Source organism: Prionailurus viverrinus, chromosome B2, assembly GCF_022837055.1.
Source record: "Prionailurus viverrinus isolate Anna chromosome B2, UM_Priviv_1.0, whole genome shotgun sequence".
Taxonomy (NCBI): domain Eukaryota; kingdom Metazoa; phylum Chordata; class Mammalia; order Carnivora; family Felidae; genus Prionailurus; species Prionailurus viverrinus.
In genome coordinates this window covers 96510052-96536638 of record NC_062565.1, presented here as the reverse complement: position 1 = coordinate 96536638, position 26587 = coordinate 96510052, and the positions used below count along the sequence as shown (strand labels likewise).

At 36.9% G+C, this 26587-nt stretch overlaps 1 protein-coding gene across 6 annotated transcripts in view; it reads right to left on the bottom strand.

Annotated features, from left to right (window-relative positions):
- Window positions 1–2356: 2356 nt before the first annotated feature.
- Window positions 2357–26587, bottom strand: part of QRSL1 (glutaminyl-tRNA amidotransferase subunit QRSL1) — a 32506-nt gene continuing 8275 nt past the window's right edge. Inside the window, exons 2-12 of one of the 6 annotated variants that reach the window (XM_047857838.1) lie at window positions 26377–26536; window positions 25957–26055; window positions 24841–24937; window positions 21933–22109; window positions 17626–17801; window positions 17423–17535; window positions 15204–15396; window positions 14540–14657; window positions 6979–7184; window positions 4171–4250; window positions 2357–3585 (exon numbers count right to left, since the gene is read on the bottom strand). In XM_047857838.1, the coding sequence (XP_047713794.1) occupies window positions 4216–4250; window positions 6979–7184; window positions 14540–14657; window positions 15204–15396; window positions 17423–17535; window positions 17626–17801; window positions 21933–22109; window positions 24841–24937; window positions 25957–26055; window positions 26377–26536 (1374 nt within the window). In that variant the 3' untranslated portion in view covers window positions 2357–3585; window positions 4171–4215. Of the gene's footprint in view, window positions 3586–3920; window positions 4251–6978; window positions 7185–14539; window positions 14658–15203; window positions 15397–17422; window positions 17536–17625; window positions 17802–21932; window positions 22110–24840; window positions 24938–25956; window positions 26056–26376; window positions 26537–26587 lie in introns of those variants that run through there. The other 5 variants (XM_047857835.1, XM_047857836.1, XM_047857840.1 and 2 more) reach the window with 5 other exon arrangements.

Genomic DNA, 26587 nt, shown 5'->3' with positions numbered 1-26587 from the left:
AAAAAAAAAGAAAGCTCATGGAAATTGCTTTAAAAATATGCAGGCCATTGGTTCTTCCTGATATTTTAAAGTCCATCCTTAGGGGAGCCAGATCATCAGGGAGCTATAGAACTGGTCTCTAGTACAAGTTTTCAGCAAATTGTTACTTGGTCACGTGCCGTTAGTTTACCATGCATGCATTGATGTGTTGTTGGTATTATCTACATGTATTGATAGTATCTACAGTTGACCCTTGCACAATGTGGGGCATCGGGCACTGACCCCATGTGTAACTTTTGACTCCCTCAAAACTTAACTACTTACAGCCTTACTGATAACATAAAGTTAACATGTATTTTTTTTAATGTTATATGCACTATATACTATATTCTTAACAATGAAGCTAGACAAAATTTTATTAAGAAAATCACAAGGAATAGAAAATACATTGTACAGTACAGAGCTGTATTGTACTTATACAAAAAAAAATTCACACGTAAGTGGACCCATGCAGTTCAAACCTGTGTTGTTCAAGGGTCAACTGTGTAAGAAAATGACTTAAATTCCTAATTGTATGCATTTACTTATAGCTACAAATTATTGAGTGCTTAGTCTATCAAGGCATCATGCGTCATTTAAATTTAATCCTTCCAAACATCCCTTGGAGTAAATATCATCTCTATTTTACAAGTCAGGATACTGAAGCTCAGACAGGTTACACATCTTGTAAATGGCAATAATAGGGTTCAAACCCAAGTTTATTTGATTTTTAAACCGGTGGCCTTATCCATTAGGTAGCCTACAGGAAAATTCCCCACTATGTCATACTATATACCTTTAAGCATCTGTGTATCTTGAGGAGAACTTTTATTTTTGATTTTATTCCTGGTTTTATTCTTTTTCGTTACTTTCATCGTCATACTTATTTCCTCAACTATTTACTTTTATGCCATTGTAATAATGTTTTTAATAAATTGCCTAAAATCCTTTTGGGCTTATATCCCACTGAGGTGTGAAGAAAAAGAAATGAAAAAAATAACCTACTGAGATCCTCCAATAATTACTTTTATTTAATGTTGGCTGGGTTTTTCTCATGTTATTTGACTTTATTAAATTTTCAGGTTCATGTTTTAGTGTACATGCTGCTTGAGTTATGAAATAACTGAGGAAAACCTGCTTTAAACTGTTCTCTGGCGCTTCTTACCACAATGAACAAATTTTACCCTAGGCTTGCACAGTCAGTACCTATTTAGCCTTGGTATAGATAATCAGATGTTTGCGGAAAGAGAGGGAGTTAAAAGTAGTTAATGAATGAAAGTTATGGTGGAAATTCCATTAGCTTGCTCCTGTCCTTGACTGGAACAGGGTATGACACAGTCTGTAGGATCCCTGAGCTATACCAGCTCTCTTCACTGTCCTTCAGTCTAAAATCCTAAAGGTATTTCTTCTCTCCATTAGAAGGTACAGGTGATTTCCTAATGGGAGTCACCATTCTTTTTTTCTTTTTTTGTCATTCTTAGAAGCTCCTCTTCCAAACCATGCTCTTTTCTAGCTGGCTCAAGGTCCTCTGTGTTCCTGATGACCTGGTAGCAAATGGCCAAAGAGAACATTCTGCCTCCCTGGTTTCAAGTGATTTTCTTGGGAATGCGACTTTCCCACTTGCTCCCTGGGCTCTTGGTGGTGTTGGGGTGCCAGGTTTTGTGATCTCATCACATTTTTTCACTCTAGCAATGCTTCTGTTGTTGAATCTAACTGTTCTTTGTTTTGCTGTGTTTGATCAGAGAACTCATCTTACACTTGTAGCCACCTCTGCCTTTCAGAATTGCTTTGCTGCTAACAATTTCAGGGTTTAATTAGCTGGGATACAGAAACCATTTCCCACTTAAATTCCCAGACAGTGATTTGGTAAAATGAGATCTCCTAGATTTAGGGTAAAGATGGAGGAGAAAGAAAAACAAATTAGGTATTATTTCATGCTAGTTGGGTATAATTATGTGAGAACACTCAACGTTTCACTTCCTTATTTCAGGATTCACATCATTAGTGCAGCTCAAGCAGAGATACACGAATAAGAGAGACAGGAATAGGAGAAACTGTATACACATTCTTGGAAAAAAAAGTTATTTCAAATTATACACACATTGAAAAAAGACTAGGGCAAAGATTTATTATTTGCTTGCTTTTTACATCATATTAGCTCCTTCAGCTAAGATGGATTTCCCTCTTATAAAATAATGCAGTTCGGGGCGCCTGGCTGGCTTGGTCGGTTGAGTGTTGGACTTCGGCTCAGGTCATGATCTCACAGTCCGTGAGTTCGAGCCCCACGTCAGGCTCTGTGCTGACAGCTCAGAGCCTGGAGCCTGTTTCAGATTCTGTGTCTCCCTCTCTCTGTGACCCTCCCCCATTCATGCTCTGTCTCTGTCTCAAAAATAAATAAAAATGTTTAAAAAAAAAAATTAAAATAATGCAGTTCTCTCTCGTGAATTTCTTCCTCTTTCAGGGATTCAGAGTCAAGATTTGTAAGAAAACTAGTGGGCCTGGCACCGAAGGCTTTTATATAAAGTTTGTCCAATTGAGTATTTGGAAATGGAAGGATCCTGGGAGGAGAGAAAACTATTAATGAAAAGGTAACAGGCAGGTTAACTTTCTACCATGCCAACACTCCAGTGACTCTGCAGAAAGTTCTGCCACTTACATTTCCCCCTCATATAATTCATATTTAGAAAAGATTTCTTCCTTACTAAACAAAGTGAATTTATTAAAAAATAATTCAGCTTCTGACATATATGTATAGTAACATACAAATGACAAATTAGAAGACCTGATCAACACGAGATGACAATGGTGTTCTGGCAAAGACAAATCCAATGATGAAACTATACCAGGTAGATCTATGATTTTCATAAATATTTTCCCAATTTTTGAATACAGATTCTCATTAATGTCTCTTTGGGTTCAAGGGACTCAAAATAGAGAATACCTGTAAAGAAAGCCAAGAGGGCAAGGAAACCATAAGGAACAGAGAATCTGAGGTAAAGGAGGAGGCTATGGGCCTCCTCTCTTTGGCATCCTCACCAAATTATCCACAAGTTTTTCATATTGGGTATTTCTTGTGTATCTTGAAAGTTTCCCACTAAAGTCATGATCCACGACCAAGTTTCAAGTCCAAGATGGTCTCTCAAGGTTACAACAAATATTTCTGTGACACCAATGAGTTCATTTGTGATTGGTTAAATAGAAAAATGAAGTCAGTACAACGTGGAGTTGTTCTGGTTCCTTGGCATGGGGTTCTGGGAGAGCAGAAGTAAAATTTTCACCTTCAGCAAAAAAGGAGAAAGTTCTCAGTCATTGCAGCTCTATTTTTAGAGAAATAAAGAGTGTCTGCACCTGTGGTTTTCCCCAGAGAGGCATGCCCCCAGTCCTGCATGACTCTGGGCCTCAGCAGGTTGCACTTCCTCCGGTGCTCAGAGCTCCTCTTGTACCTCCTTTGTTCAGAATTCAGAAGCAAATACTCCCATTTTATTGTTTTTGTGCATTTTTAACATCTCCTGGGACAGCCTCCACCACATGTTCAACTACCTGTCTGCCTGGCTGTTCAGGTTGTCTCTGGAGGTACAAATTACACAGTTTTTATCAGCACTTTGGTTACAAAGATGTACAAGTTTTGAGAGGTTTATCCCTAAGCTTACTTTTACTCTAAGCTCTGTTCTTATCAATGAACATTTTTTCAGAATGCATCATTTTTCAGGAACATGTATCTTGTGTTAATGCAGAAGTCCTGTACTTTACACTTAGTGGATACTTAATAAATGCTGACAGATGATTTATAATTAATTAACTATATCACAAGAATTTTAAGAAGTGAGTCCAAGGAATGACTGTGTTGACAGTGAACCAAATTATAGGAATTTAGCAAGATCATCTGACTTCCCTAGGCTATAAAATTTTCAAGTTATTTTAATTTGTATGCTATATGTATCACTACTGTTTTAGAGAAACAGAAGCTAACTTTTCAATTTCAAAGACTGATGAGCAATCATCCATTAGCTCTTGAAGTTGAATAACAGGAAACTGTACTTGTTTTTCAAACCACTTGGCAACTGTAAGAAGCTGCTGGTCACAAAATGCACGTCCGATAAACTGTAGTCCTACTGGCAACCCTTGGTTTGAGAGCGCCACAGGGATACTCACCGCCGGCAATCCTGAAGAAAACAAGGAAACCCACGAATTAATTCTTCATTGTAAGAAGTGGAGACTTCTGCTTCCCAATGCTTGTAGGTACAAGACAGATGAGGTTAAAAACATAACAAAAATTGTATGATATACGTGCTTCCGTACCTTCCTTTGCTCACTTAACAATGTATCTCAGAGGGGCGCCTGTGTGGCTCAGTTGGTTAAGCATCTGACTTCAGCTTGGGTCATGATCTTCTGGTTCGTGAGTTTGAGCCCCACATCAGGCTCTCTGCTGTCAATGCAGAGCTGGCTTTGGATCCTCAGTCCCCCTCTCTCTCTGCCCTTCCCCTGCTCACACACATGTGCTCTCTCTCTCTCTCTCAAAAATACACATTAAAAAAAAAAAAAAAATATATATATATATATGTATATACGTGTGTGTGAGTGTGTGTGTGTGTGTGTGTGTGTGTGTGTGTATCTTGGAAATCACTGTGTATCAGGTCACAAAGACTTCCTTCATTCCTTTTTATAGCTGCATAGCACTCCGTTATGTGGTTTGTGCCATAATTTATTCACCTATCTGCAATGATTGGGTATCTGGGTTGTTTTCAGTATTCAGCTATTCCATACCATGCCCCGGTGAATTACCTTGTGTACATGTTTTTTAGTATTCTTGAAAGTTTCTCAGATGAAAAGGGATTGTTTCATCAAGTGATAAATGCATATGTAATTAGACATTGCCAAATTCCCCTCCAAAAAAGTTGTATTATTTTGAACTCCCACTGGCAAAATGCTTTTTCCCTGACAGCCTTACCGATCAAGTATGTTGTTGAACTTTTGAATTTTGGCCAATTTGTTATATGAGAAATGGTAGCTCAGGGTAGTTTTAATTCCAGGTTTGGGGCAGAGAAAGTAAAAAATCCTGGGATATCTTGTTATGCCATAAAATAAGGAAGTTTTTAGAAATTAATGGGGATAGGTCTAAGGGATATATGCAACTTGAAAGGGCTCTTGTTGGCCAAATTTGGGACAATTTGAACATCAAAACCAATAATGACAGTAACTGTTTACAATACATTGAATTGAAAAAAAGGGAAAGCTATTCTTTAGAGAAGACTGCCAGCTCATATATATAGAAACAGAAAAATCAACATTTTGTAATTCTCTAAGAAATAATTTAGGCAAGGATCATCAACAGATCTAAAACTGGGTTCAACATTATTGGGGCACCTGGGTGGCTCAGTCGGTTAAGTGCTGACTCTTAATTTTGGCTAAGGTCATGAGTGGTTCGTGAGATTGAGGCCCCCATGGGGCTCCGTGCATGGAGCCTGCTTGGGATTCTCTCTCTCTCTGCCCCTCCCTTGCTCATGCTTGCTTGCTCTCTCTCTCAAAATAAATAAACTTAAAAAAAAAAAAAAAAGATTGTTGGGGAATAGGATGTTCACGCAATCTCAAAGTATCAGCTCCCCAATTGGTTATAATTGATAAAAGGAACAATGTACCTTTACAAGGAAAACATCTGGCAATTTTCTCCTTAACCAAGGGATCAACTTAAAGTCTCTAAAAGTGGAACAAACTGACATGAACTGTTTCCTGACATGAAGAGTATATAGTATTTCTGCAACAGTTGTTTGACTCAACCGAATCATGAGGAAGCAATCTGACAAAACCAGATTATGGATGGGACATACTATAGGGCAAGTGCACTAGACTCTTCAAAAAAAAAGTCAATGTCAATTAAAAAAAAATTTAGAAGGTGGGGCATTTCTTATCAGAAACTATGCAGACCAGAAGAAAGTAGCATAACATTTTTTAAGTGCTAAAGAAATGTCAACCCCAAATCCTATATCCAGTGAACATAACCTTTAAACATGAAAGGAAACCAAGACATTCTTAGAAAGAAAGTGAAGAGAATTAGTTGCCAGCAGACTTACCCTAGAAGAAGAGCTAAAGGAATTTAAACAAAAAGGATATGATAAAATAAAGACTCTATATGCCAGTGAGAAATGAACATAGTAGATAAAAGTATGGGGAAATAGAACAGGCTTTCCTTTTCTTGAGTTTTCTACATTATGTTTGATGACTAAAACAAAAATTATAACACTGTTTGATGTAGCCCTAAAAAACAAAACAAAACAAAAAAAACCACCAAAAACATAGAGAACTAGGGGATTGTTCTAGATTGTTTTACATTACATTTGCTAGATAAGCAAATGTAATATATCAGGGGAAAAACAATTTTATAAAAGACATTTTTGGTACAATTGAGAAAATGTAAATATGGACTGTTTAGAATATTATTATATTCATGTTAGTTTTCCTAGATATGATAACAAAATTGTGGTTATGCAGGAGAATGTTTGTATTTTTAGAAGATTTATGCTAAAGTATTTAGGGGTGAAGTATCATGATGTTGAAACTTTCTTTCAAATTATTCAGCTAAAAAAAGTGTGTGTGTGTGTGTGTGTGTGTACAGAGAGAACGAGAGGAAGGAGAAATTAAATGAGGCAAAATGAATGAATCCAGGCAAAGGACATATGGGTACTCATTATACCATTCTTTCAACTTTTCCACAGGTTTGAAAATTTCCAAAGTAAAGTTAAAATTATGCTGTTAAGGGGACTGATTCTGAATATGCGTGTGCATGGTGGGTCAAGTGCACGCATGCCTAAACATTACACACACCACACACATACATGCACCCCTAAACATTCTAGAAGGACAAGCTGTTGCCTTCAGAGAACCATGTAGTTAGAATCTAAGTTGAAGACCAGATGCCAGTCTAAAAACTTAAAGAAAACCAGAACATTCCTAAAGGATCCTCACCTGCCATATTTACAGCCTGTGTAAAAATATCATCCTGGGCGCTTCGCGTCCTGTTGTCCTCTTTAATGAACTCCAGGTATGGCACCGCCTCACTCAAGGTGGTGGGGGTCAGCAAGACATCCACTCCAGAGTTAAAAACATTCACAAAATCATTAGCAATGAGCCGTCTCACTTTCTGTGCTTTGATGAAATAATTTGCATAGTTTCTGTGGAAAAAGAATAGATGATATTTTAAGGATTTTTTTTTGTTATTTCTTTGAATCAATTTTCATGTATAAGGCTCGTTAAACAGTGACTGGATTCTTGACCTTTATAAGCAGGCACCGCTGAGATCCCTAACAACACACAAAAATGATTTTTGTTCAAGTATGCTGTTATTCTAAAAATCTGTATCAGGAGCTTAATCAGAATTCACCGCTAGATACAATTCTACACATCTAATCACAAAATATTAACACTTCCATGGACATACTTAAACCAGAACATTTATTTTCAAGTGAAAAAAAAAATCAAGCGCATAGCAGTCAAATGACTTTTCCAAAGATTACATGGATTGGTGGTGGTAAAGGAAAGATCAGAACTTAGGTCTTTGGAGGCTTATTTGAATTTTACCTTCATTAAAATGTCTTATTTCACCTGTAGTATAATGATAACTCATTATTATAAGAATTTGAAATTTTTCAAAATTCTAATATGCCATCATAATTAGACACAAGGAGACAGGCTCTGGAAAGATAAACTGGAGTGTCTGCAATTCTGTATTTTATGGATAGGAACACCCCCCAGAATGGGAATCTGAAATTCATGAAAAGATGCTTACTCTACTGAAAAGATTAAGAATTAGCCAGCTACAAAAGTGACTATTAGTCAATCATGCAAAGAAAGGGAAAAATAAAGCACTCTTTAGATCCTCCTGAAGTGAACTAGAAAGGCTGGCAAAAGTACCATTTTTAAACTTCAGTTTTCTCACCTGTAAAAATGTGTACAACTACTCCAGTCTTACTGAGTACCAAATACAATAAAGACAAAAATGTGCTATAAGAATCCTATAGGGGCACCTGGGTGGCTCAGTCAGTTGAGCATGCAACTTCCGTTCAGATCATAATCTCACAGTTGGTGGGTTTGAGCCCCACGTTGGGCTCTGTACTGACAGCTCATAGCCTGGAGCCTGCTTCAGATTCTATGTCTCTCTCTCTCTCTCTCTCTCTCTCTCTCTCTCTCTCTGCCGCTCCCCTGCTCACACTCTGTCTCTCAAAAATAAATAAAAATGTTAAAAAAAATTAAAAAAAAAACAATCTTATAGAAATATCAAATGCCCTTACTATCATTGGACCACAGGGCCTATAGGGAGATAAATGCAAGTATCACCTATAATTTGTACAATAATAACACTTGATGGCTTAAATAATGTCATTAATAGCATCCCCCAAACCTCAATTTTATTAAAACATTTTTTGTTTTCTATTAAACTTTTTCCTACTTTAAATATGGTTCAAAAGCAGAACTTCTGCTTCCATTAATGATAGAGTAACAGGGATACAATTTACCCTGCCATAATAAACAATTAGAAAACTAGGCAAGGGGCACCTGGGTGGCTCAGTTGGTTAGCGTCTGACTTCAGCTCACGTCATGATCTCACAGTCCATGAGTTCTAACCCCGCGTCGGGCTCTGTGCTGACAGCTCAGAGCCTGGAGCCTGCTTCGGATTCTGTGTCTCACTCTCTCTCTGCCCTTCCCCCACTCATGCTCTGTCTCTGTCTCTGTCTCTGTCTCTCTGTCTCTCTCTCTCAAAAATAAATAAACATTAAAAAAACCACAAGTTTTTAAAAATTGAGGATCCCAACATTTGTGTGTGGGGGTTATATTTATAAATATTAGGGTCTAGAAATAGACCCTAATCCACTTTCAACTCAGGTCATGATCTCACGGTTCATGAGTTTGAACCCTGTGTGGGGTTCTGTGCTGACAGCTCAGAGCCTGGAGCTGGCTTCGGATTCTGTGTCTCCCTCTCTCTCTCTGTCCCTCCCCTGCTCATGCTCTGTGTCTATCAAAAAATGAATAAACGTTAAAAAAAAATTAAAAAAGAAAGAAAACTAGGCAAAATAAAGCAACCATTTTCAGATACTACACAACAGGCATTCAAGAGAGGGAGTTCAGAACTGCCTGGAGGCAGTTTCCAGGCTTCAGCTCAAACGGGAGGAACCTATGCAAGTTTCAGGGGGCAGCTGTCAGAAAGTTAAAGAGACCAAGATTGGAAGTTCAGGGAGGCCAAGACAACTGGAACGTGTAGGGAAGAGTACTGAATAGGAAAAGTAGCACACAGAGAGGGCTCAAGAGATCTGCAGTGAGCCCTCCCGTCTTTGGCTGAGTACTGATCTGTGCTTGTAGGAGATGAAATTCTCAAGCTGGGGAAAGAACCACTGAAAAATCAAACAATTCCAAGAGCTCATATAGGGCTAGAAATAGTGTATGTTCCTAAGAGCCAAAGTGGAAAGACTTCATAATACATGAGGCGTCTGGCAGAAGCTTCAAGGGTATTGCCTAAAGTAGAGGTAAATTAACCTAAACTAAAGGCCATTTTGGACTCATCCTAGCAAAGCATTTTTAAAAGGAAGTCCTGAAAGGATCCAACAGATTCGAAATAACTACATCCCAGAACAAAGCCCAACACTGTTTAAAGGAATACAACAAAAATCCAGCATATGACAAGGTAAAAGTCACAATGCCCAGTCATGCTAAAAAGCAGAAAATAAGACCCAAAAACTAGGGGGTAAAAAGCAATCAATATAAAGACATCCAGAAATGACAGAAATGTTGGAATTAGCAGATGAGAACATTAAAGCAGCTACTGTAAATATGTTCATATGTTCAAGAAGATAGAAGAAAACATGAAATGATGAAGGAATTGAAGAAATAAAACCTACTTGGAAGTTCTAGGAATGAAAAATACAAAACATAAAAACAACACTGGATGCGACAGCAGATGATCAGTGATTCTGAAGATATGAATAGAAACTATACAAAAAGAAGCATGCTGGGGTGCCTGGGTAGCTCAGTTGGTTAAACATCAGACTTTGGTTCAGGTCATGATCTCAGGGTTCGTGAGTTCAAGCCCTGTGTCAGGCTCTCTGCTGTCAGTGCAGAGCCAGCTTCAGATCCTCTGTCTCTGTCCCCCACCTCTGCCCTTCCAACACACACTCTCTCTCAAAATAAACACTTTTTAAAAAATAAAACAAACAAACAAAAAGAAGTGCAAAGACTAAAAAAGAGAGAAAGAAACTAGGATGGAGCCATTAGTGCTCTTGGATGACGTCAAACAAATTAACACACATATAAATGGAGTCCCAGAAAAGGGGGAGAGCAGAAAAAATATTTTAACATATAATGGCCAAAATTTTTCCAAGTTTTATTAAAACTATAAACCGAAGAAGCTGATTCAAGAAGCTAAACAAACCCCTAAACAAGAAGAAATATGCAGAAAACCACACCAAGGGACATCACAGTCAAATTCCTGAAAACTAATGATAAAATCACCCACAGGTGGGAGGGGAAAAGGTTATACACAAAGGAATAAAGATAAGACTGACTACAGACTTCTGAGAAACTATGCAAGTCAAGAGACAACAGAACAAGATCTTTTAGGTACTGAAAGAAAAACTATCAATCTAGAATTTTATACTCAGAGAAAATATCTATCAAAATTAAAGGTAAAGTAAAGACTTTTACATATAAACAAAAGCTGAAAGAACTCCTTGCTAGCAGGATTGTACTACAAGAAATATTAAGGTTCTTTAGGCAGAAAGAAAATTACATCAGATGGATATTTGGATCCACACAAAGGAATAAAAAACAACAGAAATACTAAATATTTTGGCAAATATCAATGACTCTTTTTTTCCTTGTTTTAAATCTCTTTGTGAAAAACGTTATTACTTAAAGAAAAATAAAAGAAGGCAGGAAAAGGGGTGCCTGGGTGGCGCAGTCGGTTAAGCGTCCGACTTCAGCCAGGTCACGATCTCGCGGTCCGTGAGTTCAAGCCCCGCGTCGGGCTCTGGGCTGATGGCTCAGAGCCTGGAGCCTGTTTCCGATTCTGTGTCTCCCTCTCTCTCTGCCCCTCCCCCGTTCATGCTCTGTCTCTCTCTGTCCCAAAAATAAATAAACGTTGAAAAAAAAAAAAAAAAGAAGGCAGGAAAAGAGGTTAAAAGAACAGGACAATTTGAAGACAAATAGAAAAGAAAAGCAGATTTAAATGGGGTTCAAATGTAAATAATTATTTTCATTAAAAATAAACCATGGATTCCTAATTCAATAAATTTGTGATTTTGAACACAAGGTAGTAGAAGAATGACAAAACTGTAAACTGAGTTACCACATGAAGAAAAAAAAAATGTTAGGTATTGTTATAGTTCCTGGCACATAAATTGACTTTTAAAGATTAAAAAAAAGTACACCCAAATTCCATTTTTCCTATCACTCATGTCCATCTTTCCCTCACAAAACAAATGAACAAGCAAACAAAACCCCTCAAAACAAAAAAGGTTACTTAAATGCCTGAACTCAAAAGACAGGGATACCAGCAGAAATTCTCACTTCCTTTTGTCAATACTCCCAACTGGTGACCATGGAAGAAGCTTTCAGACTCCTCTCCATCAGTTTCTTTTCATGCTGTTACAGTGATCTATACAGTCCATCAACTTGTGCCCTGAGATATACAATTTGAGTCTCATCAGTTAGTGCCAAATATAACATCTTCAGCTTCATAAAAGTCTTTGCTTAGAAAATTTCTCAGCAGTATTTCACTTTCTTTTCCTACTCCCAAATCATTACAATCATCTGGTCAATATGGAAAAGAGTCTTTTATTTTTGTGTTTTTTTTAAGTTTTTATTTTAATTCCAGTTAATTACCATACAGTATTATATTAATTTCAGGTGTATAATACAGTGCTTCAACACTTACATAAATCACCTGATGCTCATCACGACAAGTGCACTCTTTAATCCCCATCACCTAATTTATCCATTTTACCTCCCTCTGGTAACCATCAGTTCGTTTTCTATAATTAAGAATCTGTTTCTTGGTTTGTCTATCTTTCCCCCCACCCTTGCTCATTTGTTTTGTTTCTTAAATTCCACATAAGAGTGAAATCACAGGGTATTTGGCTTTCTCTGACTGATTTTCACATAACATTATACTCTCTAACTCCATCTATCTTGTGGCAAATGGCAAGATTTCATTATTTTTTATGACTAAATAATATTCCATGGTGTGTGTGTGTGTGTGTGTGTGTGTGTGTGTGTGTGTATCACATCTTCTTCATCCATTTATCAACTGATGGAAACTTGAGCTGCTTCCATATCTTGGCTATTGTAAATAGCACTGCTGTAAACATAGGGGGATGTGTATCCTTTTGAATTAGTGTTTCAGTATTCTTTGGGGAAATACCTAGTAGTACAATTGCTGGATAGTAGGGTAGTTCTATTTTTAACTTTTTGAGGAAACTCCATACTGTTTTCCAGAGTGGCTGCATCAGTTTGCACTCCCAGCAATGGTGTAAGAGGGTTCTTTTTTCTCTACATCCTCATCAACACCTGTTGTCTCTTGTATTTTATCCATTCTGATAACTGTGAGGTAATATCACATTGTAGTTTTGATTTGCAGGAAAAGGGTCTTTTAACATGGAACATAATCAAACATCTTTAGGTTTTTTTTGTTTGTTTTCAGCTTTATTTGAGATGTAGTTGACATATTAAAATTATGTATTTTTAAGGTGTACAATATGATAATTGGATATATGTATATATTGTGAAATGATTTCCACAATAAGGTTAGTTAACACATCACCTTACATAATTACAATGTGTGTGTGTGTGTGTGTGTGTGTGTGTGTGTGTGTCTGTGTGGTAATAACATCTAAGATCTATTCTCTTAGCAATTTTCAAAGACATAATACAGTACTGTTAACTATAATAACTATGCTGTGTATTATATCCCTGGAACCTATTCATCTTATCACTGCAAGTTTGTACCCTTGACTAACATCTCCCCATTTCCCCTAGGCCCAGACCTAGGCAACCACCATTCTACTTTCTGTTTCTAGGAGTTTGGCTTTTTTTTTTAGATTCTATGTATATGTGAGATCATATAGTATTTGTCTTTCTCTGACTTGTTTCACTTAGGATAATGACCTCACCATACACCCATGTTGTCACAAATGGCAAGTTTTCCTTCTTTTTTTTTTTTTTTAATTTTTTTTTCAATGTTTATTTATTTTTGGGAGAGAGACAGAGCATGAACGGGGGAGGGGCAGAGAGAGAGGGAGACACAGAATCGGAAACAGGCTCCAGCCTCTGAGCCATCAGCCCAGAGCCTGACGCGGGGCTCGAACTCACGGACTGCGAGATCGTGATCTGGCTGAAGTCGGACGCTTAACCGACTGCGCCACCCAGGCGCCCCAAGTTTTCCTTCTTTTTAATGGCTAAATAATACTCCATTGGATATAAACACACCACATATTTTTTTTTTTTTATTTTTTATGAAATTTATTGACAAATTGGTTTCCATACAACACCCAGTGCTCATCCCAAAAGGTGCCCTCCTCAATACCCATCACCCACCCTCCCCTCCCTCCCACCCTCCATCAACCCTCAGTTCTCGGTTTTTAACAGTCTCTTATGCTTTGGCTGTCTCCCACTCTAACCTCTTTTTTTTTCCACATATTTTTTTTTATCCATCCTTCTGATGATGGACACTTAGGTTAGTTCCATGTCTTAGCTATTGTGAATAATGCTCTGAGGCATTTCATTTCCTCTGATTTCATTTCCTTTGGATTCACACTCAGAAGTAGGATTGCTGAATCATCTGGTAGTTCTATTTTTAATCTTTTGGGAGACTTCCATACTGTTTTTCATCATGGCTGTTCAAATAATATTTTTGGAAAAAGCAATCCTAAGCATAGGCCCTGAAGGGATACATAGACAACAAAATGCTTTCTGTTCTTAAGGGCATGTAGAAAAACTCTAGAAGTATTTATTACAACAATCATTCTTGTTTTTTCACAAGAAAGTATCCTCTTAGACAGACTTGGTGGTATGCAAGATGAATCCTATTTATGAGATGATGAATAAACTTATATTGAAGACAATCTCAGTAGGAGCCCCAGTAATTTAGAACTCTTTCTTGGAGCAAAGAGATACATAATGTAAGGGAAAACCAAGTTAATTTACTCAATTTTTCAAGATATACCAATGTAACTTCCTGTTTAAGTGTCTAACAACAATAAGCCAAGGTGGCAAGAATAGTCAGGGGACATTTAATGAAGCTAAAATTCTTTAGGGCTTCCTACCTAGTTTTGTACTAATCATTTAGCTAAAGTGTCAATGTGTTTTTTTTGCGTTTGAATAACCAGGAACCAAAAGTACTATAAGCAGGCCTTTGTGATTTCTAATTCAAAGCATAAGAATTTTGCTTCTTTAGCGCATATCTCAACTTGTAATACCTGATAGACATATTACGAGTTTACTCCTGAGTTTTCAAGAATGGAGGAAATTCTTAATTACTTACTCTTTTAGTAAGAAAAAGTTTCCTGCGAGAATCCTTCCTCTCACCACATCATTAAACCCTTCTCGCCTGGTTGCAGCATACATGGCTTCAGTAGACACATCAATGTCACACCTGTGACCTGAAAACAAAACAGAGGTAAACATCATTTGAAAAGGAAGTCAAGTTCTGGCTGAAAAGCAAGCGTAGATTCACATTTGTGACCAATACTAAACTTTTGGAAGACTGTCCTTAGTGGCTCCTCTTCTTTATCTGCCTTGTGCCTACCAGTCAGGGATCAAGTCGAGAGGAGAAAATAACCAACAGGGAAACATCATTTGTTCACTCCCTCATCCATCCATCCATCCATCCATCCATCCATCCATCCATCCATCCAACTACTGAACTCCTGCCATGTGCCAGGCACTACATTTGACAGACTGAGAATACAAAGATAAGATACTGTTTCTTTAAAATATCCACAGTTCAGAGAGGGAAGCCAAACATACGGAGATATGTACAAGGAATACAGTAAGCAGAAGGTTAAATGACAAAGGCAAGAGGATTCACTGGTTTACTTGTCTAAATCATTAACATTATCTCGGGGAATAAGTTTCTTAACCCTACAAGTAAAACTGTCAAATATTTGAGGCAACTATTTTAAAAAACCCAGACACAACCATCTTACCATATTCTAGCCCGTCAAATCTTGCCATATTTGATGCCACTTCTGATGTACACAATACATGGTAGCAGACAATTGAATAACTGGTGTGGGGCAGGGACACTTCAATTACTTTCGCCCCCTCAGACTCAAAGAGGTTAGCAGCTTTGGACCAAAAAGATCGCACTTCACTTGATAATTCTGGTACAAGATATTCCTTATTGGAAAAAGTCAAGATACAGAAATTAGAACATCTGTATACATGGTTTTATAAAACTATGTTCTTCGGGACCTTTGGCAATACATTAGAAAATCTGATTGAATTCCTGATAGGTAGCTAGAAAGACTGAACTAATTTAGGGGTGTTTATGGCATGGCAAGCACTGTACTAGTTATTTATAAGCTGGATATGACAATATTAAAGATTAGAGAACTAGTTGGAGAAGCTATATTTGCTAAATGTTCATTATCAGATACTCTGCTAGATGCCTTTCAAAGGTTCTCTCATTTGGGGCACCTGGGTGGCCCAGTCAGTTAAGTGTCTGCCTTCAGTTCAGGTCAGGATCTCACGGTTCATGAGTTCGAGCCCTGTGTCAGGCTTTGCGTTGACAGTGTGAGGCCTGCTTGGGATTTTTCTCTCTCCCTTTCTCTTTCTCTCTGCCCCTCCCCTGCTTGTGCTCTTTTTCTGTCAAAATAAATAAACATTAATAAAAAATAAGTGGAAAGGTTCTCCCATTTAATGCTTTTAACAATCCCATGATATAGGTTATTATCACCCTTCATTTTATTAATGAAAAATAGTGAGACTAGACAATTAATTTTCCTAAAGTTACATAGTGGGTAAGTAGAGGATCTACAATTCTAAAATAGGTCTGTACTCTTTTCTAAATCTTTAAAAGAAGACATAGCTATGATCTTAACTGAAAATTTTAAAGAAAGTATTTCTCTCAACTTGGTGTCAACTTGGGGACAATTTTATCCCCTTTCTCTCAACCAGGGGACATTTGGTAATGTCTGCAGACATCTTTGTTTGTAGGGTTATGCTGTGGTGGGAGTGGTACCTCTAAGGGTAAAGGCCAATAATGTTGCTAAACGTCTTACAATGCATAAGACAGTGTCCCACAACAAAAAATTATCCAAGAAATTATTGGTAAGCTTAAAATTAAAATATTTTTTGAAGGTCAATAATTTAATGTATTTACTTTCATATATGAATTACTCAATTGCTACTGTAATACAATAGTAAAGGCTTAATAAATGTTACCTTCTTTACTATCATTATTAGTATTATATTTATTAAGATTTTACTATGTAAGGAATGGTTCTGGGCTATGTCCTTTACATTAGGAATTAGCAGACTATGGCCTATGAGCCAGATATAACTTGCTAGATATATTTTTTTTATGTTTTTTTTTTATTTTATTTTTGAGAGAGAAAAATAAGAGGGAAGGGCGGAGAGAGAGGGGGAAAGGGTGCAAAGTGGGTTCTGTGCTGAGAGCCCAATGCAGAGCTTGAACTCACGAACCATGAGATCATACCCGACCCGAAGTCAGATGCTTAACTGACTGAACCACCCGAGCACCCTGCCAGGTATTTTTGAAAATAAAGTTTTATTAGAGCACAGCCACACTCTTTCATTTACACATGGTCTATGGCTGCTTTCACACTACAGGGGCAGAGTTAAATAGTTACAATACAGACTGCATGGCCCACAAAGCCTCAAATATTTACTAACTGACCCTTTACAGAAAAAGTTTACAGACCCCTGCTTAGCATCATTAGTTTTTTTTTTATTGAGGTATAACTGATACACAACATTATGAGAGTTTTAATGTTTGATTCAATATTTGTATATGTTGAGAAATGATCACCACAAGAAGTCTAAATTAATACCTGTCACAATACAGTTAAAGAATTTTTTTTCCCTTGTGATAAGAACCTTAAGATCTATTCGCATAGTAATTTTCAAATAAGCAGTATGGTATTACTAACTATAGTCACCATGCTGTATATTATATCCCAACGATGTTACCAAATTGAAACCTTACTATTCTCTGAGATCAAAAATGTTATCCCCATTTTGTAGATCAGGAAATTGAGCTTAGATTAAGTCACGTGCTCAGGGTACATAGCTAATAAAAGTGGCATGAGCAGGATTCAACCCCAACCAGTCTGTTGCCTAGGCCTGGGCTCTGTATTTGATCTGACAGTATTTCTGTGAACTAATGAAAGGGAAGAGATACCTTCGGAATTCCAATACATAGTTTGCTCACATCTGTCAAGCTGGAAAGCATAAATGGTTTACCAGGATCTTGTATTGTGGTAGAATCTTTGGGGTCATGCCCAGCCAGCACACCTGTGAGGAAAAATACTTAGGAATGACAGACATATTGTTTTTACAGTGAAATTTATAATGTTTTGAAATTCTATGGAATCATATAAATACCCAACACAGTTGCTGCATCATCCACACATCTGGTTAAGATTCCAGGCACATCCATGGAATTCACCAGGGGAATGAGACCATGACGAGAAACTAAGCCATAGCTTGGTTTGAAACCAACAATCCCACAGTGGGCAGCTGGATTTCTGGTCGATCCTCCTGTATCTGATCCTAAAGCCCTGGAATTTAAATGGAACTTTCTTTAGAAAAATGATGTATCTCTAATTATATCTGGAATCTGTTTTTAAGTGTATACTTTTCAACTTTACTTGCCCCTGGTTACACAAAAGTAAGACACGACTGTCTCAGAGAATTTCTAAAAACTAGAAAAATATGAAGAAGAAACAAAATATTCTACCACCTGAGGCAAACACTGTTAACATTTTGGCATATTAACTTCAAGACTTTTTAAAAATGCATTTTTCTTTCATAGTTCAGGTCATTCTGTAATTACAAGTTGCCATCTCTTTTTTGCTTATCAGGAGCCTTTTGCTACATCACTAAAATTACTGACAAGTTAAAATATATATAATGTTCTATCCTATCAATTGGCGATTCCCGGGATTTTAAAGCCCATTCTCCTATCAATATGTATACATATCTTTTACCTTCCTTTCATGGCAGTTATCCAGTATGTTTTCACAAACTAAACACACCACTCCCAGAAATTCATATACAGAACCTTCCGCTACCTCATTTAGAATCATAGATAGAAATGTACTTTAATTTAAACATTTATGTTGTTGCCAATTACGGTAATAACTGCATAATAAATTACTTCGTAATAAACACCTTTAAACATAAATCTTTGCCTATACGTCTGAATATGTTTTAGGCTGGCTTCCAAGAAGTAGAGTTAATGAGCCATAGGGCCTGTTATTCTAAATTTTTAATCTATATCGTCAAATGACTTGTCAGAGGGCTTTTGCCAATTTATATTCCCAACTGCAGTGAATCAGATTCGGTCTCATGTTTCATTATCATCACTGAGTACCAGAAGTTCTTAAAATGTGGTTAATTTAAAAAACCAAAAAGCTTTGTTAACGTGCATTTTTTAATAATTTTTCATATTTGTATTTGCATTACGAACTATGAAGCGTCCGTTTCTTTGCCCAGTTACCTCCAGAGTACATGTTTTTCTTATGAAAAACAAAAGCAAAAACTAATCTTGAGAACATTATGCTAAGTAAAACAGATCAGTTATGAAAGTGCAAATACTGAACAATTTCACTTACGTCAGGTACCTAGAGTCTTCAAGTTCATAGAGACAGAAAGTAGAACAGTGATTGCCAGGGGCTGGGAGGACGGGCACATGGGAAGCTGTTGTTTAATGGGTACTTAGGTTCAGTTCTGCAAATTAAACAAGGTCTGGAGACTGGCTGCACAATAACGTGCATGTATTTAATGCTAAATTGTACACTTAAAGATGGTTAAGATGGTGGGGAGGAGGAGTGCCTGGACGGCTCAGTCTGTTAAGCAATTGACTCTTGATCTCAGCTCAGGTCTTAATCTCAGGGTCATGAGTTCAAGCCCTGCATTAGGCTCCACGCTGGGTATGGAGCCTGCTTAAAAAAAGGTTTAAGATGGTAAATTTTATTTTTTTTTAATTTACAAAAAATTTTTTTAAATGTTTATTTATTTTTGAGAGAGAGACAGGTTGTGAGTAAGGGAGGGGCACAGAGAGAGGGAGACACAGAATCCGAAGCAGGCTCTAGGCTCTGAGCTATCAGCCAGAGCCTGATGTGGGGCTCGAACCCACGAACTGCGAAATCATGACCTGAGCTAAAGTCGGATGTTTAACTGACTGAGCCACCAGGTGCCCCAAGATGATAAATTTTAGGTTATGTATGTTTTACCCTAATTAAACATTTTTTAAAACTTTATTTCAGGGGAAAAAAGGTTTTTCTGATTAGAAAAGTGTATGCGCCAACTACAAAAATTAGGTATTATATAAGTATATTGTATATAAAGTGAAATTTCTCTTATAATCACTGCCTCCATAATAATCCTGTTATCAATTTTGATAATAGTCATCCAGACACTTCCATGCACATAACATATATACATATGTAATGACTGCTTTTAACAGAAAGGTCATACTATATATACTATTCTGCAACTTGTTTTGCACTTAACAGTGTATCTTTGATATCTTTCCATGACACTCTAGCTTATTCCTTTTAGTGGCTGTGTAATACACCAAGAACTTTCCTGTTTTTAAAACTATTATAGGGGCGCCTGGGTGGCGCAGTCGGTTAAGCGTCCGACTTCAGCCAGGTCACGATCTCGCGGTCCGGGAGTTCGGGCCCCGTGTCGGGCTCTGGGCTGATGGCTCAGAGCCTGGAGCCTGTTTCCGATTCTGTGTCTCCCTCTCTCTGTTCCTCCTCCACTCACACTCTGTCTCTCTCTCTCTCTCTCAAAAATAAATAAAGATTAAAAAAAAAAAAAACTATTATAAAAGAAGCAAATCAAAAGGGGGAAAAACAAAGCAGAACACTTGATAGTTTGGGACCCATTCAGTCTGGAGTTACTTTGGGTCTGTGCTTCTGCTGAATATACCCAGAAAAAAGCTTTGAGCTGCACAAGACTACTAGGCCCTTGAGCTCTACAGAAAATGCAGATGAGATTGTCTTTCTTAACAAGTCCATATGAGCTACAAAATCAGGCTGTTGCTTTAACAATTTCTAAAAGGACACGTTTTCTTATTAGGATTCACTGACGGCGGTGTAAAAGTAAAACCTACATTTCCATAGGAATTATGTGTCAAAATGCCATCTTCTCAGAGCACATACAGAAAGCTGAACATTAAGTAGGGTGATGAAGATAGAAAAAAAAAAGCACCTAATCTTCCAGTCCTAACTTGTCAGAACTCTCATTAATATTAATGCAGTGCTCTAAAATTCCACAGAGATAAAATGAAATGGTTTTACTTGTAAATAAGATTTCAGAGAAACTAAAAACAAAACAAAACAAAAAAACCCTGAAGATTCTAAATCTCCATAGCTCTAAAAAAATATAAATAATTTACTGGTTGCAATGTCTGTGAAAGAGCTTCATTTCAGTGGATAATTAAGGAGAAATAAAATACATATAGTACTACTAAAGTATTTATACTGAAACAGATAAATAACAGTGAAATCTATTTAGTCTTCTTTAGGTGGTTAAAAAATGCTTTACAGGGGCGCCTGGGTGGCGCAGTCGGTTGAGCGTCCGACTTCAGCCAGGTCACGATCTCGCGGTCCGGGAGTTTGAGCCCCACGTCGGGCTCTGGGCTGATGGCTCGGAGCCTGGAGCCTGTTTCCGATTCTGTGTCTCCCTCTCTCTCTGCCCCTCCCCCGTTCATGCTCTGTCTCTCTCTGTCCCAAAAATAAATAAAAATGTGGAAAAAAAAAAATTTAAAAAAAAAATGCTTTACAAATGAGACTTAAAACATAGAGCATGATGGGTGGATTCTTCCCAAATACAAACAATGACAGTTGAACAAATCAGCTCCTAACAAACTTGAAAAAAACTTTACTCAGTGATGCACATTATTAGTGGTAGATTTATGAAAACACTATTTTAAATATCCTATTGATACATATTAGGAGCATTTCCCCCACCCACCCCCTTTTTTAAACAAAAGCCAGATTTAGCTGAAGGATAAACCATAATTAACAGCTCAGCACCACTCAGCCAAAGCCACAGTATATTAGTCCCTAAATATTTGTACAATCAATGAGCAGACACCCAAATAAATTATTTTATAAGTGAAATTTAATTACACTAACTGGTTTATTCTGCAAGATCCATAAAAGCATGTTTTTAAGAGAACCAGACACTATAGAGGAAGAGTTTATTTTTTTTAATTTTTTTTTTTTAACGTTTATTTATTTTTGAGACAGGAAGAGACAGAGCATGAACGGGGGAGGGTCAGAGAGAGGGAGACACAGAATCTGAAGCAGGCTCCAGGCTCTGAGCTGTCAGCACAGAGCCCGACGCAGGGCTAGAACTCACAGACCATGAGATCGTGACCTGAGCCGAAGTTGGCCGCTTAACTGACTGAGCCACCCAGGCGCCCCATAGAGGAAGAGTTTAAATACCTAAAATTCAAGTTATATGTATAAAATACATGTTAAGTATACTGTACAGTTGAACACATTTATGAGATATAATGTTGATATATCGATCATAAATAAGTCGAGCATAAATAAGTCACTAAAAAGAAATGAAAACGGCACGGTATGAACTACTCTGTTGTTGGACTGTAAGTATGGTTTATGACTGTGTTTTGATGGGCTCTACAATACAGACAGAAAAAAGCATCTTACGCGAAACACGTGAAGGCTGATACTGCCGCCGCACTCCCACCCGAGCTTCCTCCAGTTATAAGCCAATTCGAATCCTCATTCTCACCATGGGGCTTCTGCTTCCTCTTTTCTCTATATTGTTTTGAGTAACTCCAGGGGTTTTTAACTGGGCCAAATACACCATCTGTGCTTCCAGATCTGAGATGAAGTGAAGCAAGATATCTTAATGAAACTTTGGTTCTTTATATGAAGATTTCACCTCCTGATCATATTATTTACTTCTAACACTGTATAATCCACTGGAACTTGAATTGGAAAAGGCAAGAAGCCTGCTTAGATGTAGCTTTCATTAATTAGATGGTTGAGGAGGTGGATGATGGGAAGTAAGAGCGTGTGGGAGAAAGGAGAAAAAACTAGTCTGTTAAGATTTTTATCCCAGTTGATTATCCAATTCAACTTATGATGATTTCCCTTGTAAATCCAGGTGTTCCAGGTTAAGAGGGTCACAAACATTCAAAGAGTTAAACAGGAAGTCCTCTGAAGGATTCCCTCTATAACCAGACGTGTTAAGACAAGCATAGTTGAAAATTAATAACTTATTTAAAAAGTTTTGAAATAATTTCAATCTTATAGGCAAACTGCAAAAATAGAAATTATATGAAAATAACTTTATACCCTTTACCCAGCTTCACTTATTGTTAAAAAGCCACCCAATTTGATTTGTGTGATTGACACACGTTGTGTGTAACATGTACAGATCATTTCTTCCCCCACAAACCACATAAAAGTAAATTATATATATCATGGCCCTTTACTCCTAAATATTTTAGTTATGTATTCAGTGTGCATTTCCTAACACTAGGGGTGTTCCCTTATGCGGTCACAGTAGCCAATCTCAGTAAATTTAACATCCACACAATGCTTTTTATCTAACGTACTGTATGTAATCCAGTTTGGTCAGCTGATCCAGTAATGTCCTCTGCAGCATTTCCCCCTCCTAGTAAGGGATGGAGTCTAACATCAGGTACTGCATTTAGGTATCATTGTCTCATTAGCCCCTTTTTGTACTTTTTAAATCATTTGCTAGCCAATGGGCATGGAGTTATTTCTAGTTTTTGGCAATGATGAATAAAGCCACAATAAATATTGTACTGAAAGACCCTGGCCATTGCTTTCATGTCAATATACCTCTTCATCTCTTGACTAAATAGCAGGACTGAGATTGTTGGATCCTATGCTGTTTAACTTTATGAGAAACTGCCAGACTATTTCCCAAGATGGCTATACCATTTTGCATTTCCTACCAGGATTGCATGAGAAACCCAATTGCGCTGCATCCTCGTCAGCACTTGATATTGTCATTTTTAAACCATTCTAAAAGATGTATGTATCTCCTTGTGGTTTTAATTTGCATTTCCTTAATGACTAACCATGTTCAGTATTGTTTTCATGTGTTTATTGCCAACTATATATCTGGTTTGATGAAATGTCTGCTTACATATTTTTACCCCTCCCCCCTTTTAAATTGGGTTGTTTTCTGATTTTTGAGTTGGGAAAGCTTCTGTATATACTGGATACCAGTTCTTTCTCAGATATATGTTTTGCAAATATTTTCTCCCAGGCTGTGGCTTATTTTTTCATGTGTTAACAGTGTATTTCAAAGTATAGAAGTTCCTAATTTTAGAGAAGTACAGTCTATCAGTTTTTTATTTTATGGATTGTACTTTATGTGTCCCATCTAAGAAATTTTTGCCTAACTCATGGTCACAAAGATTTTTCTCCTGCATTTTCTTCTATAAGATTTAGGTTTTACTTTTTTAGGCTCTTTTAATCTGGAATATTTTCACAGCATTTCTTTGTCTTTTATGATATTCATATTTTTATAGAATGTTTCTCATTTCAGACTTATCTTCTGATTCCCTGTGATTAGTTTCAGGTTTAACATTCTCAGCTGGAATACTGCATAGGTGATGGTGTGTTCTTCTCAGGGAATCACATCTAGAGGTACAATGATGTCCACTTACTCTCACTGACGATGTTCATTTTGATCAGCTGTTCAAGGCAATGTCCTAATGACCTATGTTCAAGTTTACTCCCGTGGATTAATTCATTCAACATATTTACTGAGTGCCAAGAGATAACACCGTAAATAAGAGAGTCAAAGACTCTGCTTCTATGAAACAATGCTTTGGTGAAACACTGAATTTTTTCACTCCAAAATCAGGAACAAAGAAAGGATATCTGCTCTTATTACTTCTACTCAGTATTGTACTGAAGTCTTAACCAACACAAAAAAGAAAGAGAAATAAGAAGAAATAAAACTGTCTGTATTTGCAGATGACATGATCATCCACATAAAATATGCCAAAGAATCTACAAAGATCAACTAGAACTAATAAGAGAACTTAGCAAGGCAGTGGGATACAAGCTCAATACAGAGAAATCAATTATATTTCTATATACTAACAATAAACAATTAGAAATGGAAAAAATACCATTTTTCTATAGCATTAAAAAAATGAAATACTCAGGAATGAATCAAACACATTATGTACAAGATTTATATGCAGAAAATCATAAAAACACTGCTGAGAAAAATTAAAAATCTAATAAAGGGATAGAAATAAAGTGTTCAAGGATCAGAAGACACATATTAAGATGTCAATTCTCCCCATCTGACCTGTAAATTCAACACAATCATGATCAAAATCCAATTAAGCTTTACAGAAAGCAGCAAACTGATTCTAAAACTTATATGGAAATGCAAAGCACCTAGCCTATGTAAAATGATTTTGAAAAAGTTAAAGGACTCTTATTACCTAATTTCAAGGTTTACTATAAAGCTATAGTATCAAGATAATGGGATATGAAAGTAAACCGAGACAAAGATGAAAGAAATACAAGAGAAGAAAATTTCAATTTTACTTACCCCATTGCAAACTCATCTAAATTAGTTTTTCCCATCAGGACAGCTCCCTGATCCAACAACCTCTGAACTACTGTAGCATTATAAGGTGGTACATAGCCTGAAAAAAATCAGTTATTTTTGTTGTAGGAGAAAAAAACATGAACATGTGAATCACATGCAAGAAACAAGATTTTAAATTGCAACTAAGCTGTCCATATTGACATGTGTTAATTATTTCTAATTTGAGTTGTAGGTAGTACTTTCTTCCTGAGGTTAGTTAATTTTAATTTTTCTACTGCTAATTTCTACATTTTCCAAAGACAGTCGGCATATTCACTATTTTTATCGTCTAAAAACATAGACTATAACAGTTCGTACTACTAAATACTGAATAATAGAGATGTACCCAATTCATCTGAAACTAACAGCACATCATTATTTTGCCCATTGTACTTGAAATGCTACATCACACAGTAATTTTTATCTATTTCCAGTCACACATAGATCTCTATTCTCATTTAAATTTCATCTAGTGTATATTCCAGAACAATTAACAATAATACAGCTCCTAGAGGAACCTGTGGCATATTCCCCAGAGACTTTCTTTTAGGGTACAGCACTGTGAATAAGCTTTTTCTAGTTCTTTGTCTTTCTAGGATCCCCAAATCTTGATAAACATGTTTCCTTTTGACCTACTAAACTGTAAAGAACAAAATTAAGCATCACTATATGCAGGTAAGTATAGTGACATAAAAGATGGAAGACTCAGGAAACACAAAACAACTAGACAATAGGTGCTAATCCTCACAGAGAGGGGTAATGACAGGCCCTTATTCCCATATTATCAATGAGTGGGAGTCAGAGGTCACTTAGTGTGTATTTGGTGGTCAGTTATTGAGTCTTCCTAAGTGGGATTTCTAAAATTTCCTAAATAGGATACATCCAATAAGCTGGCCTACCTCTAAGGAATAGTTCTGCATTCTGCAAGAGCCGATAGTAAAAATACACCAGCATAAGTACTTCTTTTGCAAATATAACTGGTCTCAGAATACTTTGGTGCTTTAGTATCTTACCTTTTATTTAAACTGAAAAACTAGTTTTGTAAAACTACTAATGCTCTGGTCAATTAAACTTTACCTTTCAGCATGTTTGATGCACATGTTGTCTCAATGCCTGATGTGCTAAAGTTGTCTTTTACTGCAACAGGAATTCCATCTAAAGCCCCGAGGGAATGACCTGCATCAAAAAGCCGAAAGAACAGGAGCTATACATCGAGTTCAGGATATAAAGACACATTAATACTAGTTATTATGGTAACTATTAGTTTTTGGTAAAGATACTTCTTCATAAATCAAGTTTATGTTAGAAACTATTCCAGTTGGGCATTATAAAGCATCACATATCCATTACCCTTATTTTTATTATACCTCATGGCAAGTTCTTTAAATAAGGGTATGTTTTATGTTAAAAGCCTCGCTTGCCAAATGGAGACTGCTACATCCAATTAAATTGTTTCTCTAGGGATATACCAATTAAGTATAATTCACAGTAATTTACCTTTCTTGTATCTTTTCTCTGATTCTTCAGCTTGCTTTAAGGCCACCTCTTCTGATATAGTAATGTAAGCATTTAGAAACTTGGTCTTCTTGATAAGGGAGAGACATTTTTGACAGAGCTCTACTGGAGTAATTTGGCCTTGTTTCAGCGCTGCAGAAACCTATAATGTATACAATTCAAAAACCCTTTACTGAGCCTGCAGAAGTTTCAA